Genomic DNA, 19,815 nt, shown 5'->3' with positions numbered 1-19,815 from the left:
AGTGACCGACGCTGTAGAGGTGCTGGAGGAGGAAAAAGTCATCTACCTCCCAGGGTAGGGAGGGAGGGAGGCATGATGAGGGGTGACGGGCACTGGACACTGGTGCCAGAGCCAAGACCAGGAGGGGATGCCGGGGCACTTTCTCCCTCCCTGTGAGCACCTATGGGGCAGCAAGTGCTGCTGTTTCATAGGTCCCTCCCACCCAAAGTCAATGCTTCAGCCAAGAGCCAGAACCCTCCTCCAGCCCCACACTCGGGCAGCATGGCACCGAGCAGCCCCCCACGGAGCCAACTCGGGCGGGCAGGTGCTGCTTCACAGAGCAGGGCTGCCGCTTGCAGCACAGCAGCAACACCCACTACATCCAACACCTCACCCACAACTGCGCCGCAGAGCTACTGGCATCTGTGACGGCAACTCAGAGCCATCCTGGGCCTTGTCCCTTCCCTGCAGATCCGAGGGGGGCTGGAGCAACGGGCGCTGGTCCAGCCAGGGCCACGCTGCTGCCAACGCAGCCCCACGCCGGGGGCATCTCCCAGGCAGCCTCACGGGCACCGAGGAGCAAGCGGCAGTGCCGCCCTGTGCGCGCTCCTGCCCTCTCCATCACTGCAGCCAATTAAACCCAGATGGTGCGACGCACTGGGGAATGTGCTGGAAGCAGCGACGGAGCTGGCAGCCCAGCGCATGCCAAGGGGGCCCTTTGTCTCATTCAGTACCAAGGAAAAAAAAGGATTAAAAAAAAAAAAAAAAAAAAGTCAGCTTCATTTGTAGTCTGGGATGCAGAGCGTGCACATAACCAGACAGAGACTGCCAAGTCGTAAAGAGCCCCTGAGATCTGTTAGCAACACCCTGTGCGTTTTCACAGTTTCTTCTGTTCTCTTACTTCTTCCAATAAAACCGCATGAAGGCAGAGCTGCAGTAACGTTATGCTCCAGCCCAACAGGCTCCCCATGATCTGCGTTGCAGGTACAGATCTGAGCGAGCGGCAGAAAGCTCTCCTGCCCTGCCGCTCCATGGACCACACGCTCCCAGATGGGCTACGGGGATCTCACTGCGGATCATACCATGCAAGGGAGACCTAGCAAGCTCCTAGCATCAAAGCCATTAACTCTAAGATGCTACAAGACAGGAGATCGCCTTTAATGACCCTATCCTACCCTATCTTATGACCCTACCCTATCTTAAAAGAGCACTGTCCTGTACCACGGGCAGAGTGCATCGTTTCCCACAGGACACTAAACCTGCCATCCATCACTCCTGGGCCCCAGGTACTTCAACACTGAATTACAGCATCCCACCTCCACACCATCACCTCCAAACTGTACCACAACCCAGCTGCTTTCCCTCCATTCTCCCCATCTCCCATGCTCCCTTCCTGACCTCTGGGAATCAGGCTTTTCCATGCATCCTTGCCGTAGATATCATTCCAAAATGAGGGCACAGCTTGCATTCCCCAAATTGCACAAGCTAAACTCAACACATATCCATGCACACGTGGTTTTAAGCCATGCAGGGCAGGTTTGGGTCCTCTCTGCTGCAAACGCAGCTTGAGGCTTTTCTGGGATATTCCCCGGCTGGCTCTGCCTGTCCTTACCATCAGCTAAGGAAGCAGCTGCTCAGCCTGGAGAAGCCACAGGAGGTTCCCCGTTTGCTTATTTTGACAAGGAGCTTTTCTTTTGAGCTCTCTCTCAGCCAGACATAGTCCAAGCGATGCTGCCACGCGTACACAGCAAAGACACCGGTGATTCAACCACGACCACTGCACGCAGCAGCAGCAGGCCAAGCCTTGCTGAAGCGCAGCAGATATCTCCATCCCCAACCCTAACGCGTGAATAGTGGGATGGAGGGCAGGGCATCAGGCTGGGATGCTGGAAAACAGGTTTTACTGTCTGCCTTGGGCTTAAGTCCCCTACACAAGAACAAGGTAGGCTGGTACATGAACCCTTCACCATAAAGTTAAGCCTCCCACAGAGCCACTGCCCTGCACAGGCTTGAGTAGCACGTGGTAGACTGTTTTCTGCTCTCTGCCTCAGTTTCCCCATGAAAAAATAGGGAAAAGAGCATTTTCCCCCTCCTATTCTTATTCCATCTTAAGGGGAAAGCACATTTCACTTGTGGGTTTTTCACTGGCGAAAGGCAACAGAGATGGAGGCTTGGAAGGGATCAGACCTGCTGACGCTAACACCAGTGAGCAAGAAAAAGCCTTCACTTCTCTTCCCTCGTTGCAACCCAGCTCAAGAGCGGCTACACGCAAACATCTGGCTGTATACCACGAACGACGCATCTCAAAAGACAAAGCTACCCCAGGGGAGCAGAGGTCTCTTGAGCAGCAGAGAAAACGCACGCGCGGCACTCTCTCCCCGTGCCCACCCCACCCCACGCCACCCAGCCGTGGCTGGCGGACGGGAGCCCGAGGGCACCCCCAGCAGCTACCCAGTCGCTCCCGGAGCCCTGACCAAGGCAGCGGATGTTCGTGTCAGAAACACGTGTCAGAGTTAACTCGTGCAAGACAGACAGCACTCGGAGCACTGCGCTTAACCAAAAACTCCCTAGAAGCCTTGTGAAGGAGGCGCAGACCTCTCTGAACCGCCCTGGCTTAACTCATCAAGTTTGGGCAACGGGGGGGGAGCGGGGGGGGGATTAAAAATCATAGATAAGGAAATCAATTTGCTTTTGCTTCCCCACATGCTATCCGTCTAGCCCCAGACAGCATCCACGGCACTGGGGTTACCGGCTCTGCACACCAGCCTGGACTTTGGCAAAGTTTTGGGGGAAACATCACTAGTTTGAGTCTGATGTTAAAGCAGGAACCTCTAGCATGTGTTTTTTGCAGGCTGAAGGCATATCAGGGCACCTCACTCTGGGAGAGGCACGGATCCAGCCCTCTAGGCTTCAGCCTGCCATGCCGAGATCGCCGGCTCCCCGGGAAGAGACTTGGCCAGGACAGGCAGTGGGGCTGGCTCTCCAGTCCTCAGTGGGACACGAGGTCTGCAAAGCCCTAGGGCTGCCGTCCATGCCAGAGTCCGGCTTCCCCCTGGCACCAGGGCTTCTGCAAAGTGCCAACGCCTCCACCTCCTGAGGACCACGAGCTTGGGCATCTGCAAGGAGAGAGCCCCACGGCCAGACCCTGACAACAACAAGCCCAGGCTGCTGAAGGGAGGACAAGCCATCCCAAATCTCAGGGATGCCTGCCTTAGACATGACTTCCCACGCACACCCACAAAACCACTGTAAAGCAGGCTGAAATGCCACAACCAAGCATCCAAGAGCTGGGAAATGCAAAGACTGGACCCTACCAGCCTGGGGAAACGCCCATTTAAACCAGGGAGCGATTGGGATGGCAGCCGCCTGCGTATTCCCATTTCACTAAAGACAGAAACGTTAGGCTTTGTATTTGAGTTACTGCTAGACGGAGAAGCCAGCGGCAGCGAAAGGGGCACGTTCCACCTGGTACAAGCGGGAAGGGCTCCGGCTTCGTCTCCCTGCCATGAAATAGAGCTGTAGTCATCCAGGCAGTTAATTAGCGAGCAGCCGTTCTAGGAACTCGCTCCGCCAGCCGACAATTAACGAGGCCATCCCTCTGCTTCCTGCCCGGCCATGATTTATTCATCTGGCATCCCCAGTGGGTCACGAAAAATAACAAGGCACAGAGCACTTGCCGAGCCCATATGTCAATTTATTTCCCCTGCGTGGAGCTTCCTGAGTCACTGGCCAGGAGGTTCCCCGGGCGCAAAGGGATGAGGAGTGAGCCGAAAGGGCCGGGGAGAACCCGCCTCACTGATGGGCTGCCGTCCAAAAAAAAGGCAGGACCAGCCTCAGTGTTATCACAAGCAATTTTATCATGCAAAGCATCCCAAAGAAATCCCACCCGCTTCGAACAAGTGGAGCATGGACCTGGATCTCACCAAAACAACTTGCCACATGTAATTAACAGAGGGGCTCCCACCTCCTTCACCACCCTGCTGTTTTATAATACATTGATTATTCCGCAAATAAAGTGCCCAAGGCAGGGAGCTGCTCTGGACCAGCGATACTGGAGCAAGATGTTCTGCAGCAGCTTATCCCAGGCAATTTTGCTGAGTAGACACAAGGGGGGGAAACCTCATAATTTAAATGCAGTTTGTGCAGCAACTGCTGGGCGAGGGAGAATAGTACAGGACCTGGAGCTGGGTTCCTTTTGCAGCACCAAGGCAAACTATGGGAAGAAATTAATTAAAGTAAAATAAGTGGGTTCTAGCTCTGCCAAGCACTTCTCTTCCATTCTCCCAGGTTCATTAATGTCTCCAGCTTGCTCCGATTCAGGGGGAGTTGGCACTTCTCAGGATTAAATACAAACCCCCTTGCAGCAGGGCTCAAGCCACAGTAAAAGCAGAAGGCAATGACCCCAAATGCATCCAAAAGCCCCGCTGCAGCCAAGGGAAACTCCATCCCAGCCTGTCCTCAGAGACAGAGGACTTCCAAGTTCCCTTTCGCCAGGCTCTCCACCCCACTAAGCGCCCCACGATCTGAGGAACCCCCTCATCCGCAGAGGCTCCTTTGCACCATCCCCATCAGATGCCGCCCTCCAGCTCAGAGCCGAGAGAAGCACCTCCGACCATTTCGGCTGACAAACGCTTGCCTCCCGCACGTGGCACACCAGTATCTCTCTCCATCTCTTGCACGGACCCCACAAACTCACGCCATCAGAAAAATACCATGGTCCAGCCAGCTCAGACCAGCCCAAGCCCTGCAGGACCTTCGGGATGTGCTGAGCCCCAGGGCAGGGCAGGACAGGTGCTGCACAAGGTCCCAGCTGCTGGAGGCAGGACCACGCATCCCGTCGGTTTTCAGAGCACAGGAAGAGGAAAGGACCCAGAAGAGGTTTGGCAGGACAGGGAAAAAACCACCCCAAAATATCTCACTCCCTCTGTTTCAAGTTGTTCCCTGCCTTTAAAAATCCTCCCTGGAAAACAAAGGCAATGAGGAAAAGCAGCCCAGCTCGGGAGTGCCAGGCGATCGAGCACAGCTGGGGGTGTGCTCCACGGGGGTGACGCCGACGTGACATCCCACGGGCCCCCGCCAGCCCCGCAGAGGACGGGGAACACTCCCGCTCCCCCTGTCTGCCCACCTGGGCTGGGGGCTCGCCGGTACTTACTCCCACTCTTTCCTCCGCGCCTGCGGTGTGCTCTGCATTTTATGTGCCTCGTGTGCCTTGATGATGTCCCTCTGCTCGATCAGCCCTCCCCGCCGGCGCTTGATAACATCCGGGCTCACAGGGACGTACTGGCCGAGCCCCAGGTCGAAGGTGCTGCCCATCTCCGTGCCGGCGTCGGCATCCCGGGAGCGGGGCGCGTAGAGGGCATCAAAGCTGGCGGCTCGCGAGACCAGGGCCTCGGCCAGGCTCTCGGGCTCTAGCAAATTGCAGGACTGGGTGGTCTGCATCAGGCCAAGCCGGTGCTTGCGCCACGTCTCCTCCTCGGGCAGGGCCAGGACGTAGCGGGGGGAGGCAGCATCCAGCTCAGCCCCCCTGCCCGGCGCCGGGGCGCCGATGGAGCACGTGCCGAATCCCAGCATTTTTGGTGCTGTTGTAGCTCATCACTCTGGAGGGGCACAAGACAGAGAGGGGAGGCTCAGGGGTTTGCTCCATTTGCCCCCCCAATTCCCTCCCTTCCTCCCACACCAACCGAAAGTCCCATTTCTCCTGGATTTGTTGGGCTAGACCCTCTCAAACCAGGCACAGGACACACAGCGCTGGACCCCCAAGGCTAGGGAAAGGGGTAGCACCTCCTGCCTTACTGCTTTCCTCCTCCTTCCCAGTCCGGGCACCCCTGCACCTCTTGAACCTGCAGCCCTCTGACCCCGCAGCCAGCCCTCCCTGGGGTCCCCGGAACAGCACATCTCCCCGCAGTTGGACCGCAACATGGTGAGCCCCCACGCTGTCTCACAGATGGGAAAAGAGGAGATTTGGAAGACCTGGATCAAGCCACTGCTGTGCTGCTTCTGGGGTTTTTTGGGGTTTTGGTTTTTTTTTTCTCTTGGGGTTTTTTTGCTTTTGCAGGGGGTTGGAGGAATAAAAGGGGCTGGCACAGCACAGCTCAGCTGACAGCATGACCTTAGTAACCCACAGTACAGCTCTCCCCATCCAGCCCAGCAGACAGCCATCCATTCGCCAAAAGCCAGCCACTGCCCGCACTCGGCTGCCCACGCAGGCAGGGGCCACGCAGGCAGCACGCGTGCCAGCAGACGGGCCCAGGTGGGCACAGCGCTGGAGCATCCCTGGCAGGAGTATCCATGTGCCCCCTCCAGCCCCACAGCTCCCGGGATGAGAGCCAGGCAGCCTGGCAGAGACAGGCAGCGGCTTAGAAGGCTGGATACGGAAATATCAGTGCAGCTTTGACTCGGGAACCGCACATAGGAGCGAGAGGCGCAGGAACGCTGCCAGAAACACCGCGCCCAGCAACGCCTCCTTGGCTGAGCAAAATAGATGATGCTCTAAAGACAGGAGATGCTCCTGTCTGAGAATACACCCGAAGCCTTGTCGTGGTGAAATGCTTTATTCCCATGTCGGAGAAGCTCCGTTCAGCATGTTATTGCTGCGGGAAGGGCTTTGCTCAGGCAGCCCCTGAAATCCCCCCCACAGCACTTGCCCACGATGGAGGTGAAAGAGGGGAAGAGAGAAGAGCAAGGCAGCACATGCTTCTCATCACAGGGCTGTCACCCCCTTCTTCCTAACTACATGCTTGATGGGGGGGAAACACCCCAACAAGGGAAAAGAGGATTTAAACCCCCTGTAATGTGGCAATAACACATTTCAGTAACAGCAAATTGAGCACGTCAGTCATCTTAACCCCTTCCCAGGGTGTTGTTTGGAGACACCTGAACTGCTCCTCCAGAGCAAACAGGGAGGCAAGAACAGCAGTCAGGAAAAAAGGCTGGGAAATCGCCACACCGGGAATAAAAATAAATTAAATATAGGAAAAAAATAAATGAAGAGTAACTGAGGGGACAAAACAGAGCGTGGGCCCCCATGCTAGCCAAAATAAGCCTGACTTCCCCACGCCACAGGGGGAGGATGCACGGCAGAGCCAGGGAAGCATCCCATCTCCGTGGGGTCTGTGGCGCTGCACTGCAAATATACAGCATCTAAATTGCCCCCAAATTTAAACCTGCCCGGCCCAAGGGATGCTCACCCCTTGGCAAGCTCTCCAGAAAGAAAAAGGCAACTGCCATTAAGAGCCTTGGCAAATTAATTAGCACATTGATACGAAGAGTTTGGCTGCTCCCACTGAAAGCTATAAACAGATTCTTCACTACTTTGCTTACCCATGCAACTTATTTTTTTAAAGGCACTAATCACCTACTTTTTCAATCCAGTCCCGAGTACCTTTACAATTTCTCATTTTCCTAACGTATGCCTTTCCTTCTCATATTGCTTTGCTCATTTTCAATCCTCCCCTGCTAAAGTTTAACTCCTCATCCAGCCACAGGTATTCTTTGGGGTTTGGGGGCTTTTTTTGGTTTGTATTTTGGTTTTTTTGTTTGGGTTTTGGGTTTTTTTGTTGGTCTTGGGTTTTTTTTGTTTTGTTTTGTTTTGTTTTTTTTTAAACAACCATTCTGCAGCTGCGTTTCTTCCCTGAGCGTTTCCTTGGGGAGGACAGGAGGCTTTCTTGCATACCAAGCACAGCACTCCGCGTTTCAGGCATGGCATGGCTGCAGCAGAGCCACGGGGGCAATTAGCTAAGAGCAAATGAGGACACATCCCAAGGGCAGGTCCAGCATCCACGCGGACACCGGCTCTCCTGATGCCGACACCAATGCATCTCCCACCAGGCTTGCTCCAGGGACACTGGTAACTCCCAGGCTTGGAGACAAGTGAAAAAGCTTAAGCGGAGCCCTCAAAAGAAACACTAAGAAAGTTTGAGGAAATAAATAGAAATAATTAGCTCTGCCTCCGCCTAAGCAAACAGGGCTCACGCTGCCAGCAGAACAAGCCACGTTCCCTCTGGAGAAGTGACAAGCAGAGAAGGGAGGATGCCAGAACATTTTGTTAAGGAAAGCTGACGAGGCTACGCGCTAACGAGGGTGCTCGCGGGATGCCACGTGCTGCGTACGAAGCGTCTGACATCAGGGCATCTGCCCGTCTTCTAGCCTTTGGTCCCCCCTTTACACCGAAAACAAACCCACTTTATTTTTACACAAAATCCGAATTAGTGGGGAAAACACCACATTTGTTCATGTAATTCAGCTTCTGCTGTTTAAATGCCATCCCTGCCTTCTGCAAAAGGGAAACCCATGGCAAGCCAACACGTGGCCTGTTTTGAAAACACAGAGTTATCTTCTGATCCCGTCCATGGAAACCCATGGCTCAGTATCCGCCGGGAACGGGCCACGGCTGGAGCCGGGACCACGCAGCCGGCCAGCAGTCCTACTTCTACACTGGGTTTGCTTAATAACATACAACTCGGGTGCCGGTCGGTGCCTCCAAACGCTTCCAGCCGCAAATCAGCCTTTGCGTGGGAATAAACCCAGGTTTGCCGCACAGCTCCCTGTTAACAGCTGGGCAGAAGATGGCTTTGCAGCTCCGTTAACGACAATTAATAACTAAAATAAAAAGCAAAAGAAAACAGCGTATTCACCTGTCCAACCCCGCTGTGGTACTGCACGTGGCTTCCTAGTGGTGACTCCAGCTGACGCTTGCTGTCCGCGTCCCCGGCGGCACAGCCAGGATGAGCACGGCAAGAGCAGGGCACAGAGCCGCACGTGGCCCCCGGCAGCCACCGCTGCCCCCGCTCACCCGGCTGCTGCGGGAGCCGAGGACATCGCTGCACAGCAACGGTGCGTTTGGCTGCGTTTGAGACAGGAGAGCTGAGGAACAGCTGCTGTTGTGACACATAGCAGGCTTTCAATACCAGAAAATGAAGTTTCTAGAGGCTTTTATCTCCCAAATTTCGGTCTAAAAGTGATGAGAGTCAGGAAATTTACTGCTTGCTCCTGCCGCAGAGAAGTCATCTAGATAAAACCACGGCCACTGGGCACTAGGAGCAGTCAAACTGAATTAGAGTGTGGATATGCAGCTGTGAAAACGCTGGCACTTGTGCTCTCACCTGCACAGTGGCTGGGAGCAGCGCGATGCTCCCAGCACAAGCCGGGGGACATCTGAGGACACAGCCCACCCAGCTGTGACAATGCACAGCCAGAGCTCACCCTGTCTAATGGGGATCTCATTAGAGAGATCACGCACAGCATCCATCCATCCCCTCCTGCGCTGGGATTGCTACAGCCAAACAGGGACAGCGCGGTGAGCATCAGCCTGCGCGTCAACACGGGCTGAAATGGGACACAACCCAGAGCGGCACCCCACCCCACAAACCACTGAGAACGGCCTTCGAGACCTCGGCACCAGAGGACAAGTGATGAAGAAGAGGCACGCACAGGTCCTCTGCAGCATCCTTGAAAGATGACTACGCGCTGCCAGGTGACTCAAGCCTGTTATCTCAACCCAAACCACAGGCCATGGCCAAGGAACACAGCTGCTGCAGGCAGGAGACCCCGGCCTCTCACCATACTTCATTGCCTCCTTCTAGCAGCTAATTAACTAATAAAGAGCTGCAGTGGGAAGCAGGTTCCCAGCAGCACTGCTGACCTACGGAGAGGAAATTCCTTTTAGGGGTTTTCTCTGTGTATGTGTTTGTGTTACAATGGCAGCAATCAAGTCTTTAGCCAAGTAACTATGTATTACCATAACAACTACCCACTTAAGGTGCTGGGTGAGCTGTTTGCTTCCATTATCTGAATAACCTTCACCAAAGCCCCCAGAGTTAAAGCGGAAAGGCTTAATGCTGTGCTGGGCCATGGGGGGCTGATCTTCCCCAGGCAGCACAAGGGTCCGACACCGCAGTGCCGAGCTCCTGAGCTCCAGCGCTGCCACAAGCCCCGGGTGAGCCGAGAGGCAGAGGCCCCTTCCTGGAGAGGACACGAGGCCTCAGCCCCGGACGGACAAACCCTGGCTGTGTTGTACGCAACAAGCAGCAAAGCCGCCAGAGCCCTCTGACCATGGTCCATCAGCCCAGCAGCCTTCCCTGGGGACCTGGGGGATGATTCCGACAGCAGCATTAGAGCAAGAAGCTGCTCTGATGCTGCTGCTTCCCCTTGTGAGCAAGTGTCCCTCCTCTCTCCTGAATGAGCAAGGAGAGAACACAACAGGGACAAGAGCAAAGCCCGGAAGATGTATATAGGACAACATCTAGGATGCTGTCCCCAAGCATCTTGGGGACACCTCGAGCCAGGCAGGGTTTCTCCGCTTCACCAGCCCACAGGGGATGTCTCTTCCCCAAGCTTGGCTGGTCTCCCTAGGGACTCACGTGCTCAGACACCTCAGCCCCGCTCCATCGTTCTGGGGCATAGGGATGCTCCAAATCCTTCCCCTGCCACCCCTTCCCTCCGGCTCACTAACCCGCCTCTCCCAGGCCACAGAGGCCGCTTGGTTTTCAGGACAACCAAATGCCATCTGCCTCTGTCCGCTGAGCCATGCTTACCCCGAGCTGCTAATTATTAGTCCCTGCTCAAGGGGAGAAGGAGAGCTCATGCAGCACAGCTAAGCAGAGCACTAAACCTCAGAGCACTAGGAAGAAATTCAGCGTGGGGCCCCCTCCAAACAGAGACAGATGGGCTGCGAGAGCGACTGATTCATCCTCATGGCCTTTTCCTCTCCCGCCACGTGCACTTCCCCTCGCAGCAGCACGGATGCCGTAGTGGGCGAGCCCTGCTCGGGCCAGCTCCGGACCCGCCCCGGTCCTCTGGCTCCTCTGTCTCGCATCGAATGCGGTGGCTGGATCCACGCGGCACGGCGGCTACAGGAGCCAGCTGGCGAGGGTGAGCTATTTTTAGTCGAGTCGTTTATTACTGGGGAAAAGTTTGTTAGATTAAACCCCCCTCCCATAGCCCACACCACCGGCAGGTTTGCAGCAGCTCTGCTGGGAAGAGCTGCTCCCAGCATCCCTGGTATGCGCCTGGTACCCAGCAAGAGCCAGTGCTGCATCCCACGCTTGGGAGCTTTGTACAACACCAGTAACGGAGAGATTTAAGCAAGGTGGGAAAGAAAGACAAGACAGACATTTACAGGCAAATGTTCCTTGCACAGACCTACTCCTACGCTCAGCAAAAGGTGCAGGTGAAAGGGTCAGGTCAAACATCCCGGCACAGGAGAGCCGGGGGAAGGCAGCACCGCGCACGCCAGCGTGTTTGGGGCAGAGGGACACGGTGCAATCAAAGAAGGGCCGCTTGGCTCTTCAAGAAACCTTCATTTCTCATCACCCATTCACATATAATAAACTATTTTTTGGGCCTTCACGGCTCCAAGACACTATAACAAAGACCCCTGGAACGACTGCAAAGATCAGATGGAGGAAAGAGCACAGCTCCGAATACCCAGGGGCCACTTCAGGCCAGGAGATGCTCTCGCTGCAGACATCAGACAACCTTTTGTCTGGGAAACAGCTTTTGTTCTGCCTCGGCAGGGTTTTCACGGCTGGCGTGATGCTCCAGCAGCCGAGCCCGCTCCCCAGGGCTGGGCACCACTTCTGCTTCCCAGGAAAAGCCGCACTGAGCCTGGACGGGGCCAGGCTGCTGCTTGGACCCTGTCCCAGCTAGGAGGCATCTCAAAGGCCAGCGAGCCCGTGGTGGGTGCGAGGGCTCTGCCCGTGCCAGCAGCGGGATAGCACAGCCCTGGGTACGAGAGCCCTCCTGCAGAGCACCGCTCCCAGGGGAATCAGCTTTAAGAATATCAAAACATGAAATTATCTCATCTCTCCTTTAAGAGCAACTGTTAAACAACCCCGCTATTATTTATATAAATGTACGTCAAAGAAATCAGCCCTCCATCTCCAGCGCAGCGAGGCGGGAGAGCCAGAGACTGCCAGGGGAGCAGGGCCCTCAGCGCCGGGGCTGGCTGCAGGCAGCGAGCCCCAGGCCCAAGGATGCCTTCAGGGCACGGCCAAGGGCAGGCACAACGCTGCTGGGGCAGCAGTGAGAGACAGGGCTCTGGCTGGCCTCACATAGGGATTTCAGTGATGGGGTAGCACCAGGCAAGGACAGCAAGGCGTCCTGGTGCTTGGCAATGCCCATCCTGACAGACAACCCGACGCCCAAATTTCTTCCAGCATCACCTTTGAGACCATCTCATCACTTCACCTCTTCCTGTGCCCCTCGGTGCCAGACAGGCAGATGTCTCTGCAGCTCAAGGCAAGGCACCCCGCATCGCACGCCCATCACGCCTGCAACCTGCCACCCCCGATACCAGCCCCACGCCAGCACCGATCCCCACCAGCATCCCAGTTCCCCCCGCCCCGGAAGGCAGAGAAAACACACACGGGCAGACCTGAGAGCGTGCGTGCCATCGGCCACGGGCAGAGACGGAGAGTGCAGGAGATGCCCGGCACAGCTCGGCGTTTCCCTTCCTTGCACAAGCTCTTCCCCCCAGCAGGCCCAAGGGGAGAGGTATCGCTCCAGCGGGCAAGCGCTGGACTTGGGCTCGCCTAGCACAGCACTGCTGCTCTGCAAACAGCACGGGACCGAGCCTGGCAATAGAAATAATCGGGGACAGGAAAGCAAGCCGTCATCTGTGCAACAGCAGCATCTAGAAACCAGCAGTGCTTGGAGCTATACGTACACGTAGCCAGGGAGCGTGCCCTTAGGAGTTTGCTTTCCAAAGAAGGGCAGAACCAGGACTTCTTAAGATAATTTCCAGCTGTCATCACCGGGCCACCCTCCAGGAATATAAGTGTGCTCCTGCACAACAGTGCAGGCTGTCGCCCCTCCAGGGCCGTGCTGCCCTCCTCCCTCCGACTCCCACCATGAGGAGGTTTTCCTCGGAAAGGCGCAGTGATCCTCCTGGCCTGCCTGTCATTTCTGCAACGCAGGGCAGACAGCCAACGCCAACATAAAGCGCCTGTATGGAAACAGCCCCAAGCTTGTGGGCCGCGAAACCGTCCCCTCGCCCAGCCGCAGGCACGGGGAGAGCAGCACCTCCACGTCCCAGCCCGCCGTCCTCTGGATATTTGGCAAGCCAAGAGCCAGTGCATGCGGGTAGCCACGGGCAGAGCACCACCATCCCCGAGGACAGCCTGAATTTACGCTTTAATTAGCACACAGCAGCAGAACTGGCTCTGCACGTCGCACCTCAGCAGCTCCCGCACCCGGGGATGTGGGAAGCGGTGCTGCCGAGCCCGGTAACTCAGCCTGAGCTAGCTCATTTCAAAGAGGACAAGTGGCCCAAGTGACACCAGGGTTCACCGGTAGTCTCCACCATTCTCAGCCCAAAAGCAGCTGCAAGAATTGCCAAGGTAGAGAGGAGCAGGAGCTGCCAGCACGAGCCAGGGTGTGCTAGAAGTTGCTGTGCAACAGAGAAAGAAAATGCTTTAAAAAATAAATAGACCGGTCTCTGGGAAACACTGCTGGCAGAAGACAGCCCAGCCCTTGCTCCTTGCTCCTGAGCACGTGAAACGAGGCAGCACGCGGGAAGGGGCTGAGAACAGGGCATTGCTTTTGATGTAGGTCAGAAACCCAGGCAGCTTGAAACCACAGATGCAAAGAGGATTTGACGTAAATACAGAAGGAAAAATGGGGAGCCATGAAGCGTCCAGGCCTCCTGAGCACTGCCCCAGGAAAAGTTTGTTCCCCCCTGCTGAGGCAGGCTGAATGCACATGGTCCCAAGAGGACCGTGAGACCAGGGAGCTGCTGCCTCTGGGCTCCCCGGGGGGTAGTTGCGGGTCTGGACGGCACCCTGTGTATCCTGGGAATTGCCAGCACATGCCCTGATTCTGGCTTCACGCTACGGCTTACGGCTTCTCCAAAAACATCTGGCTGAGCCAGGAACTGCCGGCCGGGATGGGGCAGGAAGGATGCACGCACAGCTTGGACTACAGCATTGCAGGAAGCCATCTCCCAGGCCAGCCTTCTGGGTTTCCTCCTTGCATTTCACCCCCACTGGGCTCGGTGGCAGCTCTTTCAGACTGCCCTCCTTCCCGCCAGCTGGGAAACTTAACAAAACCAACAACAAAATTCTTGTTTAACCTAGCAAAGCCAGGGAGAAAAAGTTCTCGTTTCCAAGGGTGCCTTCGCCGAGGTGACTCACAAACCACAATGTGTGTCATTACTTAATAGACCCGCAAAGGCAATTATACGATCATGCAAACATCAGATTCCCGGCACAAGGAGTCACAGCACCCCTGAGAGGTTAAAACAAAGGGGTGCTTTAAAGGTGAGCGATGGCAGGCTTTATTCTTCCTTGACTTCAGTTCTCATTATGTACAAAGGCTCACTGAAAAGGTCTTATTGTTTGTGCAAAGAAAAAAAAAGACAGTCTCTTGCACAAATTGCACGGTGAAGAAGGGAAGGGGATAAAGAATAAGCCTGTCCTGCCATGCTGAAGACTAGGAGAAGAAAGTGTGCTATGCATCCTCTGCTGTGAGGTCCTCGCCAGCCACAAGCACAAGCCAGAGCCCCTGATGGGGTGGGCATCACACAGTCAGGCCAAATTACTGGGTAAACAGAGCAAGACCTTCCTGATTCCATCTAAAAGGAGGAAAGGCAGGTTTTCCTTTTGCTCCTTCACCTAGGTCTTCTATAACCCTTCCCCATTTACCTTGCACCCTGCAGAGTACCGAGTAGATTTGCATTTTACCTTATCCTGGCTTGATCTGGGTGAGGATAAGCGGACAATAAAAAGGTATTTCTTGCCTGTCAGCATAACAGATGCACAAATCAGTGGCCTTGAGGACCCTTTAGCAAGCAACCAGCTTCCCTGCTGGGTCCAAAGGGTAGGAGAGCATGTCCCAGGACACTCAGCTACTCAGGCACAAAAGCCTGGATGAGCCCCTGCCCTTCCTCCTCCTCCTCATCCTCACCTGTCCCTGCCTCAGCCAACTCCAAGCCGCCACACGTACCCAGAGCTCATCCCCCGAGCCCAGTTTCTCCCCGATCTCCTACAGTATGGGAGATGGGAGAAAAGCAAATAAATATTTATGGGGAGCTAAAAAGAACATTTCAGCAATCCTGCTTTATTTGCCAGGACTAATAACCTGGCTCGGCAAGCGGCCAGTCCTCACCTCCCACCCAATGCACACACGCCCGGGAAGTCCCAAGGGCCCCTCTCCTCCCCAGGGGACATCACCGAATCCCTTAGGGAAGCCTGGTGCTTCCTTCTGTTCCCTAAAGGCAGCCACGCTCCTGGACCCGGTGGGCAGCCGGGGGCTAAGCCAGCCTGGGCATGAGCCCAGCTGCTTCGCTAAGGTGCCAAGCGAAAGCTTCTGGAAACCATCCTCTTGGGCAGGCACAGAGCACGGCATTTTTAGGCGCTGCTCTTTCAGATAGGTCCGTCTGGACCCCAGCTGCCGTCGGTGGCCTCCCCTCCCTCCAGCAATGCAGCTTTGCCCCCAAAACTGCTGGTGCCAGTTCCCCCTCCAAACCCCAGCAACAACAGTGCTTATCGCCCACGGACTGCCTTGCTTCACCAGCACCAGCAATTCCAGCACGTCCCTTTGGGATCAAAGCCACCACCTTATTGTCAGGCTCCCTCTCCTCCTCAAAATATTTCTTATTTCGACAAAAGCTCATCCAGCTCCACTTTCCCTTCTTTTATCAGTTTGCTACAATTGCTGGCATCGAGCTGTTAATACTGTGATTGCCTCCCCTTCTTCTCCTCTTTATTTGTGGCATTATTTCATCGCTGCTATTTCATCCCGCTGAAACACGTTACTCGGAATAATTTATACTAAAGCAACCTTCCTGCCAGATAGCTGCTTCGTGGGACACTTATGCATGGCACAAACGAGCTCAAAATAAGGATGAGATTAATTCATAGAGGAGAGGAGGGCAGGCACAGCCAGGATAACAGCCTAGCTGTAATCACCAAGCTCTGTGCTGCCAATAGCCGGAGCCTGGGAAGATCCAGCAGGCAAAGAGCAATGTACATCCTATTTCTTACACCGTTCCTTGTATTTCTTAAGACACACACCAGTCCAGCCCAGCATCCTCCGCAGTCCTGGCTGAGCAGCCAGACCAGGCACGGAGCTAGAAGGAGCTTTGCTCTGACCCAAGCTAACTGCTTACTTGTCAGCCCCATCTCCCTACCGAAATAACGCCCGACAGCTGAATTAGCTCATAACTCTATCATGAAATTGGCCCTTTTACAGCAGTGTGTGTGCTTGGAGCTTGGACTTTACTGTATTTGCAAACATCGGCAATCACGTTGCGGAGCACGGAAGCGGCTGCTAATTGGTGCCCCCCCCCATCCATCCCTCTGTTTCCAGGAAGGCAGACGAGGCTCTTCCACGGGCGGCACGCAGCTCTTTTTACACTAGGAAACTGCCATCTGTAATTTTTAGACATCTCGAGGATGGCTGAGGACCGGCAGCACAAGATTGCTGGCGTATGTCACTCAGCCTGCAGCTGCCCGGGGGTTTCTCCTCCGGCACGGCAGTCCGGCGCTGCCATGTAATTCGGCACTGCCCCCCCTCACCAGCACCCCGTCGTGCATGCTCATGCTGGACACCAGCAGAGACCATTTGCTTTCAGAGCCTTGGCGACTCGTAAACGGGCAATGCTATTCCTGGCAGCGTCACTCCCCCTCTCTCCTCTTGCCCACTCGCTCCTTCCTAAATAGTTTAAGGCCATTGATTTTCCCATGCCAGCCATCCACCGTCTGCCGGCAGGCTTCAGAGTACTGGCAAGACGTTTGAGCAAGCTGGGGCGATCCAAGCAATTATCCTTCATGGTGCCCAGCACCCCCCGTCTCCATCTCTCCAAGTGGCAGTGACCAAAATTCATCCCTCCCAGGAGGGTACCACGCTGACACATCCACCCTTCCCAGGCTGGAGCTGATACACAACTCCCATACAGCATTTAGGGTTTAAGCCAGGTCATTTTCTGGGTTTAAACCTTGTTGGTGTGATAGCCACCAACAGAAATGCTTGCAAGGGCTCCAGCCTTCCTCCAGTGCCTGTTGGTCTGTCTGGGGCTGTAGTAAAACCCCATCGCACTACACGCCAGTGCAGAATCACCATTCGGGAATACAACATTCGTGCTTGGGTTTTACACCCTTCCCTCTGACTGCAACAGGCTGGACAGCCCCTACAAACAGGCCAGCAATTCGTTACAGTCCCCAGCTGAAAACAGAAGATGCTTAAAGCCTGCGAGCACCCCGATGGGATTCTCAGTCTCAGGGAGCACCCGGCGCAGGCTCCACAAGGGTCAGCACTGCAACCAGGACTGGCTCTCCAGCAAAACCGAGGCTTCCCCTAAAGCAGCGGTTGCTGGGACAAAGCTTCTGGCCTCTCCCAGCTCCAAGAACTACTCGCAGGCTCTGCCCCACGGCTACCCAGCACCGCCACCCTCCACAAGTGATGCTCAGCTCATCATCCCCGCTGCAAGTGATGCTCAGCTCACAAGTGGCGCTGGGGTCCAGGAAAATAGGTGAAGGCAACTAGTCTGTCCTGGTCCTTTTTTCTTGCCTAAAGCCTCCAACTCCAGCATCCCGATGGGGAGGAAGAAGGCTTTGTGTCCAGCTCTTCGCTGTCCCCTCTTCCCCTGCCCTTCCCTTTCTTGGACACAATCTGTCATTGAGGAAGCACAAGATGGACACCAAGACATAAACCTGTCCCATCCCTCCTCCTAAAACACCCTTGAGCCAAAGCACTGAGCACCTTCAAGCCAGAGCTACTCCGACACATGGGCCACCCCCTTTGTCAGCCAAGTACAGACTGGAGCAGACACCCCACATGCCAGTCACCTCCCAGGTGCGTCCCACACACCCTCGGGACATCTCCCCATCCATCTCTGGCCTTGCAGACACAGAACACGTCTCACTCCCTGCGAGACAAGCCGCTCGCTGGGGATACGCATCTGCGGCACTCCCAGTATTTGCCCTTGCTGCGCCTCCCGAGACACCCTGCATCGCCCAAGGCCAACTGCAGGAGCTGGAGCTCCCTCTTGCACCCACACCCCTCCCCGAGCTAACCCTCCCTGCTCACTTGTGGCTCGTTACCACCACGCTCATTTTCATTTTGCACAGAAAACTTGGCCTCAGAAATTCAGCAGCGAAGCTTGTCAACGCCAGCGAGTGCACAAAGAAATTGTCAAGCCGTCCGCAAAGAACTTTCCAAGCAGTCAGCATCCCCGCAGCACGTGGTAGGGAAGGCTGGCTGCAGATCACGCACAGCCACCGAGCGACTTCTAGACACAAGGCTCAGCGGGGCCTCAACGCCCAGGTTACCCCTCTGAAGAAACTTCTCAGAGGCAAGAATAGTCCACAGCGGTTTTAGGCTCTTTCCAGCCACCTCGGATCTCCAGCCAAAGTGTTGAATCACCTGTAGCCTGGTGTGGGTCCAAGAGCAAGCCCAGGTATTCACCCCACTGCCAAGAGATAGGGGGTCTCCCACGCCGCCCCGGCAAATGACCAGGAGCCGAGCCAACGCCTCTGGGTCAAGCTCCTTTCACCTGTGGGCTTTCTCATCCCATTTGAAAATCAAAGCGAGCAATTTGGATGGGGACCACAGTACTGACTGCACGGCTATGGTGCGCTGCTTGGTCCAGATGTGGCCCAGCACATCTGAGGCCCAGAAAGCAGTGCTACAGGCACAGACCCCGCTGCATAGCTTAACCCCCTGAGCAGGTTTTGACCAAGGATGCTCCACACCAAGCAATGCATCCTCTAAAGAGGCTCAGGTGCTTTCCGCAGCCCATGGGAGCTTTAACACGAGGCCAATACAGAGCATTTCTAAAAATCCCAGTCTGCCATGAGACATGGAGCACCGTGTATGTACAGCCTGCTTGAAACGGCTAACGGATTGCATTTATTCCAAGCTTGCTACTTCCATATGCCAGGGAAAAAAAGCCCAAAACCAGAGCAGTGATGATAAATTTCTAAAGCTACTGTAGCAAGAAAAAAAAACAAAAAACCACACACCAAACAAAAAAACCCACAAACATCCCATAGTAGAAGCCTCATGCCATCTCCCAGAAACTCTCTGTGCTGTGAATGCCAAATTATTAAGTCAAAAGGAAGAAGGAAAAAAACCTCTTCCATAACAGATTGCTATTGTGTTTCCTTTCAAAAGGATAACACTAACCACGGTCCCTCGCTGCTGCTTTCATATTCAGCATCCACTTCAGCAGCTTGTTATTTAAGAAGTAAAACCCACACCTTTGCCCTCGGGTTCGAAGCAGGGCACGGGAGCACGGGCTGGCCCCACACTGCCCGGGCCAGGGTGCAGCCGCCATGCTGTCACCCAAAGGGGCTTACCCAGGGCGGGCAGAAGGAACAAGGGCTCATCCTAAACCCAATAGGAGGCCTGATTTCACCCATCCTTGTTGCTGTGCTTCACCCTGGGGACCACCACACCCCCCCAGGGTGATGTGCAGGGACGCGCAGGGCTCAGACACGCTCCCGTGCCAAGCGCCCGGTCACAGCAGTGCATGGCGGAGGTCAGGGGACCAGGGCTTGGCACCAGCCAAGCCTGCACAGAGCTACTGATGCTCCTCAGCATCCCCAGGGCCAGCTCCGACCCAGCCATAAGTTTTCCATCCAGGAAAGCCTCGGGCGGCGAGCCCCTCGCCCCAGGCGGCCTCACAGCAGCGGCACGGCCCCGGCACGCTCGCGGCGTACAGGAGAGGAAAGCGTGCGGGTGCTCACCTCGGGCTGCACCACCCACGTCTCCTGCCATGGCTCACCCAGCCCTCGCGGTGTCCGGGGACCCCGTGCCAGCCGCTGTGCTGGGACGGATTAATCCTATCTGGATCCAGAACAATCCTTGTTAAAAATAGGCTCTACCTATCGCTCTCCC

General features: G+C 55.5%; 1 protein-coding gene across 1 annotated transcript in view; it reads right to left on the bottom strand.

The window, feature by feature from the left end:
• Nucleotides 1-19,815, bottom strand: part of CACNA1E (calcium voltage-gated channel subunit alpha1 E) — a 139,575-nt gene that overhangs the window by 108,189 nt on the left and 11,571 nt on the right. The window contains exon 2 of the mRNA XM_075507969.1: nt 5,132-5,576. Coding sequence (XP_075364084.1) covers nt 5,132-5,550 — 419 coding nt within the window. The 5' untranslated portion in view covers nt 5,551-5,576. The remainder of the gene's footprint in view (nt 1-5,131; nt 5,577-19,815) is intronic.

Source organism: Mycteria americana, chromosome 7, assembly GCF_035582795.1.
Source record: "Mycteria americana isolate JAX WOST 10 ecotype Jacksonville Zoo and Gardens chromosome 7, USCA_MyAme_1.0, whole genome shotgun sequence".
NCBI lineage: Eukaryota > Metazoa > Chordata > Aves > Ciconiiformes > Ciconiidae > Mycteria > Mycteria americana.
This window is presented reverse-complemented; position numbering and strand designations above follow the sequence as displayed.